Below are 14,374 nucleotides of genomic sequence, written 5' to 3' on the forward strand. Positions count from 1 at the left end.
ATGACTGCTTGAGCCCAGGAGTTTGAGACCAGCCTAGGCAACATAGCGAGACCCATCTCTCTTACGGAAAAAAAAAAATTGAACCACCACCTCACCAAAATATATACAAACCACTGTAAACAAATGTTATTTACTCCAAAGCTTTAGGAATAAAAGGCTGCAACTGTTGAACAACCTTGTCAAAATGTTAACTTACAGTCAAAGCAGCTACTGTCAAGAGAACTGCCATAAGCTTTTCAGAAGGACAGAGAAATTTTTGTTCAAAGGTAATGACCAGAAAACAAGTGAACCTTCTTACTATTGATGGAAATGGAACTGGCATTCATTTAGCAATGTCAGTGATCTGGTCCATTTGTATCTCTAAGTTCATTCTGTAAAAATAAGTTCCACAGAATGTGAACTACTGTAGGGGGTAGGGGACTGGTTAACAATGAATTAAACACAATTTCTTTCTACAGACCCTTTACTATGCTAATAAATTAAACAACTTAAATAGCTCAAGAGAACATAATATTCTTAGACAAGACACCCTCTGATTTCTTCAGGCTTGCTCTCTCCTTACTAAAGTCAGCAAACCTGTATTACAATAGATGTTTTCAGCATAGTCATCAGGTAATCATTTTAGGACAAGTTGTATTTAGTCTACAAAACAAGATATGCTTAGAACACTTTTAATAATTTCATTAGGTACATTAGAATCAGTAAGTCTGATTATTCTTTCCAAAGTAAGAGCTTCTTCCTTCAGTAGCAAAGAAGAATAAAAGATTAATTTGGAAAGTTACCTGTAATGGCTCTTGAAGAAAATCACTTTGACTGGACAAATTTTGTTCTTTAGATGCTGCAAGGAGTAAAATAAACAGTAACTACTAAGGGAAGACAAAAGTTTATGCATATCAACTAGGAGGAAACTAAAGTTTACACTTCACAGAAAAAGGCATTAGCTGGAAGGACTAGGTCTCAAGTTTACCATGCACTTTCTATTAGAGTTTTAAAAAGAGAACTGTAGAAGAATGGAAAATACTAGTTCCACTGTGACACAGAGCGATGTTTTAAGGTTGAATGGGCAAAAGTAGCACTTTAAGACTTTCAAAAAAAAAAGAACTAAGACATTTAAAAATAACTGATAATAGTGATTTGGAAGGTAAGACCTAAGCTACCAGGCATAGCAATTAACTGATAAACTTAAGTTTCACAAATTTCAAAGTCAATCTTATCTGGATCATCTGTTCAGTTTTTTTTTTCTGATTACATATATTAACAGACTTTTCAATTATATAGTTTGTTTTTTCTTGTTAATATCCATCACTTTTATTAATTACTCTCTATTTACTCTCGTTACTTCACCCAGGAATTGCTACACCAATCATCAAGCTGGTGTATACTGCTCACTACAGCTGGACTAGCTTTATGTCACTCCTCTCTGGAGAGAAACAAACATGGAACAAAAGGCCTAAGCACTGAAGCATCGGGCCAGATTCAAATGTAGCCTCCTTCATTAGTTACTGTGTTAATCACTGTTCTACACTTCATTGTGGTAATCTCACCCGTAGTTAAAACCCAAAAGCCTCAATACTAGATTTAGAGTCCAAAGGAGTCAAGCAAGTTCTAGTTAGAATTCACTCCAACAACATAAATTATAAAAAAGCTATTGAGTATTTACATTCACCTATCCAGAGCCTTTCTCCAAAACATGAAAACAAGTCAGTTAAGTACACTAATGTCCTAATGGTCATTTACCCACTTATAACTGTTAACAGATGGATAGTTAGAATAAATACACCAACATATTAGGACATCTAAAATAAAATCATTTGAAAAGACAACAACAACAACAAACAGCTGGAAGCTCAAGACGTTTGCTCCAAGTCTTTAGAATGATTACATACCTACGGGGCTACCTGGAGTAGCTGAAGGCGGTTGTGACGATGGAATTGCACTTGAAGGTTTGTCAAAGTCCAGAACAGACTCCTAAAGACACGATTTTAAGGAGTAAAAAACAAAGATGACTCATTTAAAAGCTATTACCATTAAATTACTCATGATGCTGCCTATAGACTATTAGCTACAGATATCTAGCTAAAGTCATAAGTATCTAGCTAATCACTATCTCAAGATGTCAAAAACAGTCTTCATTGAAAAAGAAATTAAGAATTGAAAGTAAAATCTAAAGTAACTGCCAACCCTTAAGGCGTGTAGAATGTTAAAACTACAAGTGTAGGCCATGCCCTATAGCTCACACCTGTAATCCCAGCTTTAGGAGGCTGAGGTAGGAGGATGGCTTGAGCTCAGGAGTTCAAGACCAGCATGGGCAAAAAAGTAAGACTTTGTTGCTACTAAAAATTTTTTTAAGAATTAGCTAGGCATGGTGGTATGTGCCTGTAGTCCCAGATACTCAGGAGGCTGAGACCGGAGGATAACTTGAGTCCAGGAGTTTGAGGCTACAGTGAGCTATGATCACGTCACTGTGCCCCAGCCTCAGCCAGCAGAGCTAGATCATGTCTTTAAAAAAACACAACACAACAAAAACACTACAATAGTAATTCTAAAGCCTAAGTCGGAAAAGAAACTCTTAACCTTACTAAGGCCCTAAACAAGTCATCAGTCCTAGTCTAATCAGAACCCTCATTTTTATTACACCCAGCCAAGGAGCACCTGTTTATTTCAACCATTTACTAACTCATGCTGTTAAAACACTTTCATGATGAGAAACCATTCTCCTTTATCTGCCTATCTTGATTCTCCCAAAAAACTTTCCAGTATTTTGCATACTTAAACTACACCCTTGCAGGGAGCATTTCAGTTCTTTTATCTTCAAGTAATCTGATGGTATAGGCAATTCCTACATTTTGCAAATAAGTGTGGGAGGTTAAATAAACAGCTGGTAACAGAACTGGAATTTAAATCCAGGCCTATATTCAAAGTTCAGGATCTTTCACTAAACAAAAATACTTATTTGACTACTTCAGTCCTCAGTAATCTCATACCATTCTCAAATTCTGTAAGTGTCTGTATCTCACAACTTAATTAAACATACTGTATAACACAATTTATCATTTAACTATTGATTTAACACAAATTTACAATCTTCTACAACTGGAATATAAATCCATAGAAGGCAATGAATGTCTTATTTTCTCTTTCTATAATGTAATGGTACCTAACAATACCAAGCATACAGCAGGTTCTTACAGTGGGTTCTCAGAGTTCTCACTATTGATGATCTATAGCAGTAACGATACTAGAGCAAGTTAACCTTTTCACACATTTAATTCTTTTTGTTGTTGTTGTTCTAACAAACTTAGGAAGTAGAAACAATAATGCTCATTTTTCAAATAAAGAAACTGAGGCAGAATCAAGTAATTTGCCTAAACTCCAGGCTAGGAGAGCTAGGAGGCAGCAGAGCCAGGACTTGACAAAATAATCTATGCTCTTAACAATAATTTCACTGTAATGTTTCCAATCAGAACCCCCATAAATATCATTTAAGATTTTGTAAATGACTCATACTTGCATAAAGTTACAAGTTCCTTGAATCTGAGTCATCAGATCCTGCAGTTTTTCTTTCCTCAATACTGGATCCTTCGGAAGGGTAGAGGAAGAACCTACAGGCTGATGCATAGGCTTAGGCACCTACAAGATAAACCCATAATGTGTAACGGTGAAATTCAAATTCGAATCTAGGAAACAGCTAAGACCCTAATCTAGGAAACAGCTAATCTAGGAAACAGCTTATCACTACACCTTAAAGGAAAAGACAAAACAGCAATGTTCATTTAACATAGGTAAAGAATTTCCTCATAAATACCTTTTCTAAATAAGCAAACTTTAAACAGATTTTTCCCCTTCACAATTTTCATGGAACTCTTTCTAAATACAGAATATTGTTTTTAAAGAAAAGATCCAGCAGAACTTCCTTGTTAAGAGTGTTTCCATTATGGACACGAGTTACCAAATGTCCTCTAGGATAAGATGCCACTGATTATGAGACTTACCAATGATTCTTTTTCCACAGGGCAAAAATTACTATCACATTAAATATCTCATTTTTAAGATGTATCTGATTTTAGAAATCAACGTGTAAATACATATGTAAGTACATACACACATACCCTAAAATTGAAGGGGATACACTATATTTTGTTATAAAGTAAGTACACTCTCGGGGGCTACTTATGTTTACAAGGTGGTTAATCTTCATCCTAAATTGTTTAAAATTGCACACATCCTGAATTAGACCAATTTATGGTTACTTTTTAAAGCTGTGAGCATGCCAGTCTCCATTAGCTCCTCTTCTCCACCTTCTAATTCACAAAGATACACAGCTAAGTTTGTCAAAGGTACCAGATAAAATAAAGAGTTAAGAGACCGTAAGTGAATTCATACAGGACTCTTTTAGAAGGAAAGTATGAACATCAGTGATTAATCTCATGTTTAGTCTTTTGGTTTTGAACTCTATTCTGCATTTGACTGTACTTAGTCAGTGTTCTAGACAGCTCAAATTCCAAGACAGAAAAATACTATATTACACACAGAAGTATCCTCTCAATCACTGAAAAAACACTACAATTTCAATATAATGCTATCTGTGCTAGAAAAGCAAATTAAATATGAGTTTTGATCTTTTGAAATATGCAACCCTGATTTTAAATGCAATTCAACAAACAGCATGATAATATTCTGGTATGATAAAGGTTCTTCATTGCTATACCTAATGGAATTTTAAACCAGGTTTTTAAAAGTAGCTTTATTGAGATATTAAATTGGCTTTTTAAATATTTTTCAAAAATAGTTATATTACAGTTACTGTTGTTTGATATTTGGTTAATAAAATAAAGTTGCCAATCTTCTGTAGGGTAAGGAAGAAGCTAAAATTAATATTAGCAACTTGAAAAGAGAGAGAAAGGAGAGAAAAAGCAGCCAAATAACTCTAAAATTCTTTTCCCATACACCAGAATTAAGCCAAGGGTAATTTACTTATAAAATGCAAAGTTTTGCTTTCCCCAAGCAAAATATGTTTTCACATTATTATATTAGAGGGTGAACAGTTTATCAGAAAGCCTTTAGCTAAAATGGCACAAAAGTGCAAGAAAGACTACTCCATAGAGATAGAGAACACCAGAAGCAGAAGTTCATATATCTCAGCAAATGAGGTGGCAACAAGTTTGCATTATAAATAGTGGTAAATAACTAATTTATAATTTAATAAAAAGCAACCCTAACATAGCATTGTACCCAAGAATTATTCAATATAAGTGTTACTACCTGAAATAGGTTATTTATCCTTAAAAGAATGTGGCCTTATATTTTAACTAATCTTGTACTCTAAAACCTAGCTACAAAATATTTAATGCCAACAGTTTTCCTATCTTTGGAAAAATTCTCATTTTGAAATGGAAATAGAGAACTAATTCAAATCCCTTCCCCCAATACTGAAATATCTGCAACCTTAAACCTTCTTCATAAAGACCTAGGCTAAATTGAGTGACCATAAATGAGTAGAAGAGAAGCAAGAGAATATAGAAAATTTTAACTTGTCAGAAAAAGTTATTCATATAGCAGGTAGATGACAACAAATGAAATACAGTATCTCCCATCCTGTGACAAGCATTTACATTACTCACTTGTTTGCATAATGATCTTGTCTAAACTATGCACTATTTTGGTGTCATATTATGTTGTTAAAATTCTGGCATTAAAACATTTTATAATTGTAGAAATTTCATCTCAGATTAGGCTCAAAGACAGACTAGATTAACTCTCAGTTTTCGAAGGAAAACAATAAATCTACCCACTAAAGAGGGTGAAATACTTTATACATTAACTTCACACGGGTTTTGCTGTTTTTTAAAGAGAACTAAAAAGATATTACCACAACACCTTATTTATGCCTACACTGACAGAAGCAGAATGATACAGATCAACTCACATCTTTGGGTTCTGTGTTAAACTTCCTGGGCAGGAGCTGGTCATTTGGTATGAGGCTTGCTGTAGCTACTCCCCAGGACTTTGGAGAAATCTGTGACTGTGATGTTAAAGAGTGTTTTTGACTCTCAACATTGTTTTCCCAGGATTTTGGAGTCTCTGGCTGTTTTGAATCCTGTTCTTCACACATGGGAGTGGTCCATGACTTGGTGGTGTTCTGTTCACTCTGCACAGAAGGTGTCCAAGACTTTGGAGTTTGCTTCTTTGGATCTAGTTCTTTCTGCAGCTGAACCGGCCATGGCTTTGGTGTCTCCTGCTTCTTTTGTTCCTCTTGAACATATCCTGCTTTGGATTTAGGAGTTTCTTGCTTCCACTGGCTAGGAGATGGCTTAGATTTGGAGATCTCCTGCTTCTTCTGCTCTTCTGGCAGAGTAGACCTGAGTTTTGAGGTGTCTTGTTTTCTCTGTTCTAAGGAAACTGCAGGCTTGGATACCTCCTGGTGCTTACCAGGAGACTCCCAGGATTTGAAGGATTCCTGTTTCTTTTCCTGACTATCTGGTTCAGTAAGCATATCCCAACGTTTGGGGAGATTTGGTTTTCTAGCATAATCTGCTTCCCAAGGTTGCTCTTCACCTTGTTTGTTTGAATAATCTACTTCTGTCATATAACGTCTGTTAAGAAACTAGAGAGAGAAACAACGCAATTAAGTCACAAAATTCATAGAAGACCTTGAAGGGAATATTCAACTCTATTAGTATTGCTATGTCCATTGATCTAAGCTGTTGTGCTAATATGAAATTTCTGTCCTTATTCTACTTGAAAAGACTTTCCTACTTCTCTGTCCATTCCTTTTTCCTCAATTAACAGAAATACAGACTTCGATACTTTAAAAGTAGCAATTTCTGTTTGACTTGCCTAAGACTAGCAAGGTTTGCTTGATTCAGACTCTTTACCAATGAATGCTGTTCCACATTTGCCAGCCTTAGGACCCCTCTCCCCAGTTGACTCCCTCAAACATTAAAAGGCAGAGGATAGTTCAATTTCAAAGTTAAACTGTGTAACCTTAAACCTTACATTTCCTAAGTTACCAGTGTTTTACTTCCTTTATACATCAATTATACTGTTTTTGAATATCCTGTTCTTTTCAGCTTACCATGAATTTCAATGTCACTTCAGAAAGAGAACAAACACCCTTTTCTGCTACCAACGTGAGTGAATTCTGGAGAGAGCAAAGTCCTGTGCATCTTAAAGTTCCTCTAACACAGGAGGCAAAAATAGCTAACACTTGGGCAGTTAGTGTGCCAGGTGAAATCTAAATACATTTCAAAATTAGATCAACCTCTTTAATCATCACAATAACCCCATTAAGTAGTCATTATCATTATCCTATTTTACATATGAGGATAACAGACACAGCTGGACCAGGTTTCTTGCCCAAAGTCCCTAAGCTAGTAAACTGCAGAACCAGGATTCAAGCTCCAGAGCCTTAGCTTCTAACCACAACTCTATACAAAAGGCTGAAAAATCAACATGAGCCAATTGTCTTTCAGTATCTTACCTCTTGTGGTTGTATCTCTGGCTGTGCAAATTCCATTAGAGACTCTGGGATGATAAAATGAATTCGAATAAATACTAGGTGAACTCTAAGTTTTTAGACAGATGACAACTATAATTCATTCTAGCAACATATTCCAGAAGATTCATAACAGAAAAAAGGTAATACAATCAAGTATGTTAATGGCAAGAAGAATTCTATTGCTTGTTAGTCCAAAAAGCATGTGGTCTGAGGCTACTTCAAACCAGTAGCTCTTCTTACGTAAGACAAAAGTCAAGTTTCAGTTAAAAACTGATTTCTGATTAAAAATAAGACTTATTTCCTCTTACCCTAAAACACAGCTTTTTTCAAATTAGCATTATAGCTCATGTCTCATGGGGTAAAAATTGGTCATCTCAGCTTGAAACAGAGCCCTGAAAAATCTCTTACAAGCCAGTTTAAGGTTAGGAGGGGATAACAGAGTGGAGATACTGAAGCACTGGAATTAGTATTAAAAACTAACGGGAAATAAACATGGAAAATGGTTTGACTCTTGCTTATGGCTACCAGAACCGTGCCTAGATTACCTCCTTAGAAGAGATATTTAATAAATCCAGCTTCAGCAAACGAAAGCAAAAATGCCATCTGCTCAAAATATTTTTCCCCAGGCAAATGGTAATCTAAAAAGTATATTTTCTCTACTGACTTTAGCACTTTTTTCCCCAAATTGATATTTCAAACTTAGGTTAATTATATCCTCATTCTGCTACAGTATTGGATTCTACTATATCTTCCATTGTAAACAATTTTAAACAGAATTATCCTACTAGTAGTTTAACAGAGAAGTTTATTCAAATTCCATAAATGCCCTCCTCTTAATCAATGTATTCTTTTGGGACAAAGTATAAACTAATATTTCTAATAAGGGTCACTCTATAAATCATGGTGATAAAGCCTAGAGATGTTTTATAAACCTAGGTTTATCCTGCAGTAAGTAAAGATTTCCATGCATGTAGAACCTAACCAATTAAAATAAGGCAATCACTGCACAATATGTGACTCATTTGGGGTATTAAAAAAATGTAACCACTATAAGGATTTTCAGAGGTCACAACAAACCTGGCTCTTTGACAGATTCAGCCTTCGATAATTGTGGATTTTTTTCTGACTGTGTTAGCATTTCTTCCTCCAGTGGTACTTCTTTTTCCTTGGCATTTTTGGGAACTGGGATACTTTCAAAATAGCCTGAGTTCAGCAATTTAGACAGTAGATCTTTCATGTGTTTGTCTAAGAAAGAGTGATTAAGACTTAGTTATCACATGCCCTCACTGAAAATTACTGGGAATAGAAATCCTAATTTCGTCCTAGATGCAGTACATCATTGCAATAGTTTACACTGATGTACCCAGTATGTTGTTACAATAGTTTACAACAGTTCACATTGTCATGGTACTGACTGGAGAACTTGTCAGTACCATGAAGAGTAAATATGCAGTCCATCTTTATGCTGAATCAATATGATTTTAACAAGATCGGAATCTCAAAAGTTTAGCAAGTCACTTAAGTTTCTCTGGACCTCCATTTCCACCATTTGAAAAATGACTAAAAATCAGATATCCTCATCAAATGTCACAAAAGCACACATCTATTCCCTGAGATGAGAAATAAGTCATTTTTCCTATCTGCTCCCAAGACATCACAACTAGCAACCACTCTATCTTTCCCAAGTAATTAAGGTTTTAGAGGAGTAAAAGTCAGTTCCTCAAAATCTATCTATTAGATAGGGTTAAAAAAATCCTATATTGGACAATCTCTATTAGATTACTAATATTATTAATCTATTAGAAAACCCTATCTTGTACAAACTCTGAAATATTTTTAAACTACAAAATTCCATCATGAAGATTTTACTCGAATTATGCCGTTTGTCATTCCTACCACCTGACCATTTGATAATCAAGAAATACCTTAAAATGATGTTAAGGTCACTACACTACAAATAGGTCTAAAGTTATTTTATTTTAAATATCCATTAGAAACATAATCCCAAGCTAAGTAGAACTTCTGTACTTCATTTCAGTCTTATTATTCCCTTCATGGGAGTACTATGACATAAATTTTTCTTTTTTAAAAAATATCAGCTTTCAGATATAATTTACAGGCAAAATTCACCTACTTTAACTGTACAGTTTTAACAGATATTTAGTTGTGTTACCACCAGAACCATGATGTAGGCATTTTCATTAACCCAAAAAGTTCTTACTACCCATTTTCCAATTAATCTCCTCCCGACCCCTCGAAAAACCAGTAACCCGCTATCATTCCATAATGCCATTTCTAGAATTTCATATAAATGATATCGTACAATAGGTACTCATTTTATGTCTGGCTTCTTTCACTCAGCATAATTATTTTGAGATTCATCCATGTTGTTACGTGTATCAATAGTTCTGTCCCTTTTTTATTGGTGAATAGATTCCACTGTATGGATATACCACATTTTATCAGTTTATCAGCTGAATAAAGCTTGTATGAACATTTGTGTACAAGTACTTATATGAACATGTCTTCATTTATCTTAGGTACTAGAAGACCAATTGCTTAGCATTAATAAGTGTATGCTTCATTTTATTAACATACTGCCAAACTATTTTCTAAACTCATTTTGCATTCTAACCAAGAAATACATTTTTAATTTTGATTTAAGCTTGAAAGAACTTAGAAATCATAAGGTAGTTATAGATACTTGGATTTTTTTTTAAAAAGGAAGCAATCACTGATAAAAATATTTGCTACCATTTAATGAGTCTTCATTATTCTAAGCTAGTACACAAAGATATGTGCTTTATGTCCAGTCATCTGTATTTAGTCATTGGCCAAAGTCTATTTAGGAAGCCAAAAGAACTCTCTTTCCATAGACCACTTCCAGATCAATAGACAACAATGTTTCAATACACTATAAAATCATTCATATATTCTTAGGCTGATGTGGTAGATAAGCCTTAATGTTAACAATGTATGAATTTAAAATTCTTAAATAGAACAGGTACTACCACACAGAATAGAAAATGGAACCCCAAAATGATCAAGCTAGTGTTGAAGCCAGCACTTAGCTCTCTTTCCAAATCATATTGACTTGCCACTTCGAAACTCTCCCTGAATTCCATTTTAGTGAATAGGGTTATACAATAGCTGCTTTTAACAGAACTAAACAAAGGGATCATTCTCCCAATGAATATAATATTGTCAGACATGTAAGTTCTGATGGACTGACACAGTTTAGACCCTCAATATCATTCTAAACTTCTAGACATAAAGTTTAGTATTTACTGCATAAGTCCAGAAGTAGAGAAAACTCACATGTCGTTCCTACCACTGCTTTCTCACTACCTTCCAAAAGGTCCCAAAAGTACAAGGATGACTGCTCCATCTGGTCTTCAACACTGACAAGGAAAAGCAGCAGCAGAACAAAGTGGCTTTAGAAGTACATATATATGGAGCAGTACAATTTATGCAATATAACCCATTAACAGACAAGACATTCAAATGTTAATTTTGTCTTTTTGTTCTTTGGAAATAAAAAATTGAAATGTATACAAGGTGACTAAATGCCTGTTGAAGGATTTCAAATGTAAGAATTTTTCCTTAAAACAACTAAAATACGGATTTTGCCAAATAAAACTATTAAAGAATAGACCAAAAAGTATTTAAAGCTGCCAATGCAGTATCATTAGTTATTAGGTGCATTCCCTAAATAAAAGAACAGTGAAATGGAAACATTAAGAGCCGCATTTGACTTTAAAGAAAGCAGTTTATTTAGAAAATTACATTTTGCTCACATTTCATATATTAAAGTGAAGCTACATTCCCTGAACCCACAAAAGTGAAGGAAGCAATGTATAGATAATGAAGATGGAGTGACTATCAGCATGAGAATTAAAAAATATATGGCTATATATAGGTAATTTAAGAGTTCTATTAGGCTTCTTTCTGATTAGAGACCGATTTCTAGCAACCATTGAAATGACTCTACTTTAGCATGGCTGATAAATATGAAGCTGGAACAGCCTGCATCTAACAAAGCAAGAGCACAGCGTCTGTCCCCTAGCTGATTTACTCCATCAAAACAAGAAGAGCAATGGATCACTGTGAGGGAAAAAAAAATCAGACAGCCCCAATTTGCAGGTTTTGTATTTTAAGCTATTAAATGTATTTCTCAGTAGTTATTCACAGCATAATAAGAACACCAAATAATTTTTACTTTGAAAGTTTAATGATACTGGCCAAGTTAAATCTTATTTACCTTTACTTAAGTATAGCAGGAGTAAAAAGGCTACTCTGAGAAAATTATTTTAAAAGTTTTAGAAATAGATACAATATTATACTTGTACAGGATTAAAATTTGATGCTCAGACATGATTTTTTTAAAAATCAGCATTACAATAAAGAAGCATGTTAATGAGACCATTCAAATTTATTTTCCTTCCAGACAATCTGTCAACCCTGTCAGAGTCTGGGCCAGCCAAGGTTTCCCATGCTGAATCAAATTATTGCTTTCTTAATTTCTCTCTCTCTCTCTCCCGCCCTCTCTAACACACACACACACACTCTCTCTCTCTCTCATACACACACGCACAAACACACACCCCTAAAAAGCTAAAGTGTCAAGTGTTCCATTTCAGGAAAGTCTTTTCATTAGCTTACCTCAGACTTTCATTTCTTTCAGGGCAGGTCAGTTTTGAAAACTTAATGAGGTAGTCAAGTTCTTTTGAAGGCAAATACACTGCACCATTCAAACCCCCTTTGAAGTCTTTTTGTACGTGTTCCTGTGTCAAATTCTGTAATACATACTGAACTTGAAGTATAGTTCGAAGCTTTTTCTTCTCAGCCTCAAGTTTCAGCATGTGCTCCCTTCTCTGGGCCTTCTTCTGAGATTTTAGTAGCTGTTAAAACAAATGGCTAATTAAGGTTAACAATTCTCTACCATCCCATATAAGCAATACATGTTCTACAAAGTCTAAATCCAAAAGTGCTGAGATTAGATGATAAATTACATGACTGTCACACCACCAGTTTAGTCTGTCTCCTTTTTGAGCTAAATAAGTCACTGAGTAATAAACTGGTTTGTCGCAGGTAACCAGAGCCAAGGGTGTCCAAATATCTGACTCCCAAATCCAGAATGTCTAGTACCTCTGAGATCACCATGATGAAAGCAAAGTCCGAATCACTGATAACCATATTCATTTCAACATTTTACTCTTCCACATTTATATATATCAATCCTTTTTGGGCCTTTTAGGTTTTTTTTTTAATCTCATATTCCAAGGGAAAAAATATTCAAACTAAAATGGTCAGTTTTGAATCAACCAAAGAAAGCATAAGGAATTGAAAAGCTAACAGATATAAAATGTCTTCCAAATGTAATGCCAAAAACCAGCCAGAGCAAATGTGTTACTTTTTTTAAGAAGTAAAATTAAACATTTTTTAAATAATAATTTGCTCCGTCAGTCTGGATGGAGCTATATCCTCCAATATTTAGCTGATTGTAGATACAGAAAATTAATGGAACTTAGGTTTTTCTTCAGCCCTAGCACAGTGGTGCACACCTGTAATCTCAGCCCTTTGGGAGTCCGATGAGGGTGGATCACTTGAACCCAGGAACTCAAAACCAGCCTGGGCAACATGGCAAAACCCTCTCTCTACAAAAATTACAAAAATTAGCTGGGCATGGTGTGTGTGTCTATAGTTCCAGCTACTCAGGAGGTTGTGGGAGACAGATCGCTTGGTCCTGGGAGGTCAAGCCTGCAGTGAGTGGTGAGAGTGCCACTACACTCCAGCCTGGGCAACAGAATGAGATCCTGTCTCAAAAAAAAAAAAAAAAAAAAAAAGTTTTCCCTCCAAAAATTTGTGTATGTAGATTGAGCAACCTTGGATCTACTCTAAAGCTCAGAACTATAATACCTTAAAAGTCTGACATAATATTCATGGGTCCCAGAAGTGGCTTGCCATTTAACTAAAAAGTGTTATCTTTCCGTGAAGAAACCTAAAAGGTCTTTCCCCTCATAGTTTTTCTGATTGTAACATTTCCATCATATTGGATATTTCGCAAGGTATGAAGATTAGAATACAAAAATAAACAAACATTAAGATTTTTCCTACCGATGGGTCAAAGTACTTTGATATAGCATCAATATTTTAAATTATATAAAAGAGATGTTCATAAATCCTAACAGATTAAAATTAGGGGGGAAAACCTCAGGAAAAACATTCACTGTAGCATAATTAATCCCTTTCTAGGGGATGTGGAAGGAACATAGCAAATTTGATTTGTGCTACTGCTAGGGACAGAAAGATAATGAGTAGAGATAGAACTTTGAGAATGAGAAATAGACTGGTTGAAGGTTGCATGGGCAAGCACATTTCCTCTGATGGGAAAGGCTCAGTAAGGCTTTTTCCAAGAACTCCATATAGACTGTATCAATAACACCAAAACTATAGGATTCTTTGATCCTGCTTGAGAGAAGAAAAGAGGATGGAGGTGGCACTCCTAGCTCTCCAAGACACTGGGTTTCTCTTGGACAGAGTTTCATCATGGTATAGGGAAAAGCAACTGATTCACAAGGCATCTTCAGACAATTATACCACTTGATTATCTCAGATTTATCTTCACCCAGTCTTCCAAGGTTGGACTGGGTGGTCGTATAGGCTTATGCTACCTTGAACTTCCCCTATCAAAGCAATTTTGGGTTTCATGTTTGTTTTTGAGACACAGTGCCATTACGCCATCCAGGCTGGGGTGCAGTGGCACAATCAAGGTTCACTGCAGCTTCAACCTCCTGTACGCAAGCAATCCTCCCACCTCAGCCTCCTGAATAGCTGGAACCACAAGTACATGCCACCATGCCTAATTATTTTTTT

General features: G+C 35.2%; 1 protein-coding gene across 35 annotated transcripts in view; it reads right to left on the bottom strand.

Annotated features, from left to right (window-relative positions):
- Window positions 1-14,374, bottom strand: part of CAPRIN2 (caprin family member 2) — a 48,959-nt gene that overhangs the window by 16,099 nt on the left and 18,486 nt on the right. For 23 of the 35 annotated variants that reach the window (XM_064377422.1, XM_064377411.1, XM_064377408.1 and 20 more), the window contains 8 exons: window positions 12,161-12,399; window positions 10,817-10,899; window positions 8,576-8,743; window positions 7,481-7,524; window positions 5,927-6,604; window positions 3,508-3,630; window positions 1,887-1,968; window positions 783-838 (listed from right to left, as the gene is read on the bottom strand). In XM_064377422.1, the coding sequence (XP_064233492.1) occupies window positions 783-838; window positions 1,887-1,968; window positions 3,508-3,630; window positions 5,927-6,604; window positions 7,481-7,524; window positions 8,576-8,743; window positions 10,817-10,899; window positions 12,161-12,399 (1,473 nt within the window). The remainder of the gene's footprint in view (window positions 1-782; window positions 839-1,886; window positions 1,969-3,507; window positions 3,631-5,926; window positions 6,605-7,480; window positions 7,525-8,575; window positions 8,744-10,816; window positions 10,900-12,160; window positions 12,400-14,374) is intronic. The other 12 variants (XM_064377424.1, XM_064377420.1, XM_064377416.1 and 9 more) reach the window with 1 other exon arrangement.

This window comes from Aotus nancymaae, unplaced genomic scaffold, assembly GCF_030222135.1.
Source record: "Aotus nancymaae isolate 86718 unplaced genomic scaffold, 86718_ANA_hifiasm-v0.15.2.pri h1tg000016l, whole genome shotgun sequence".
Lineage (NCBI taxonomy): Eukaryota > Metazoa > Chordata > Mammalia > Primates > Aotidae > Aotus > Aotus nancymaae.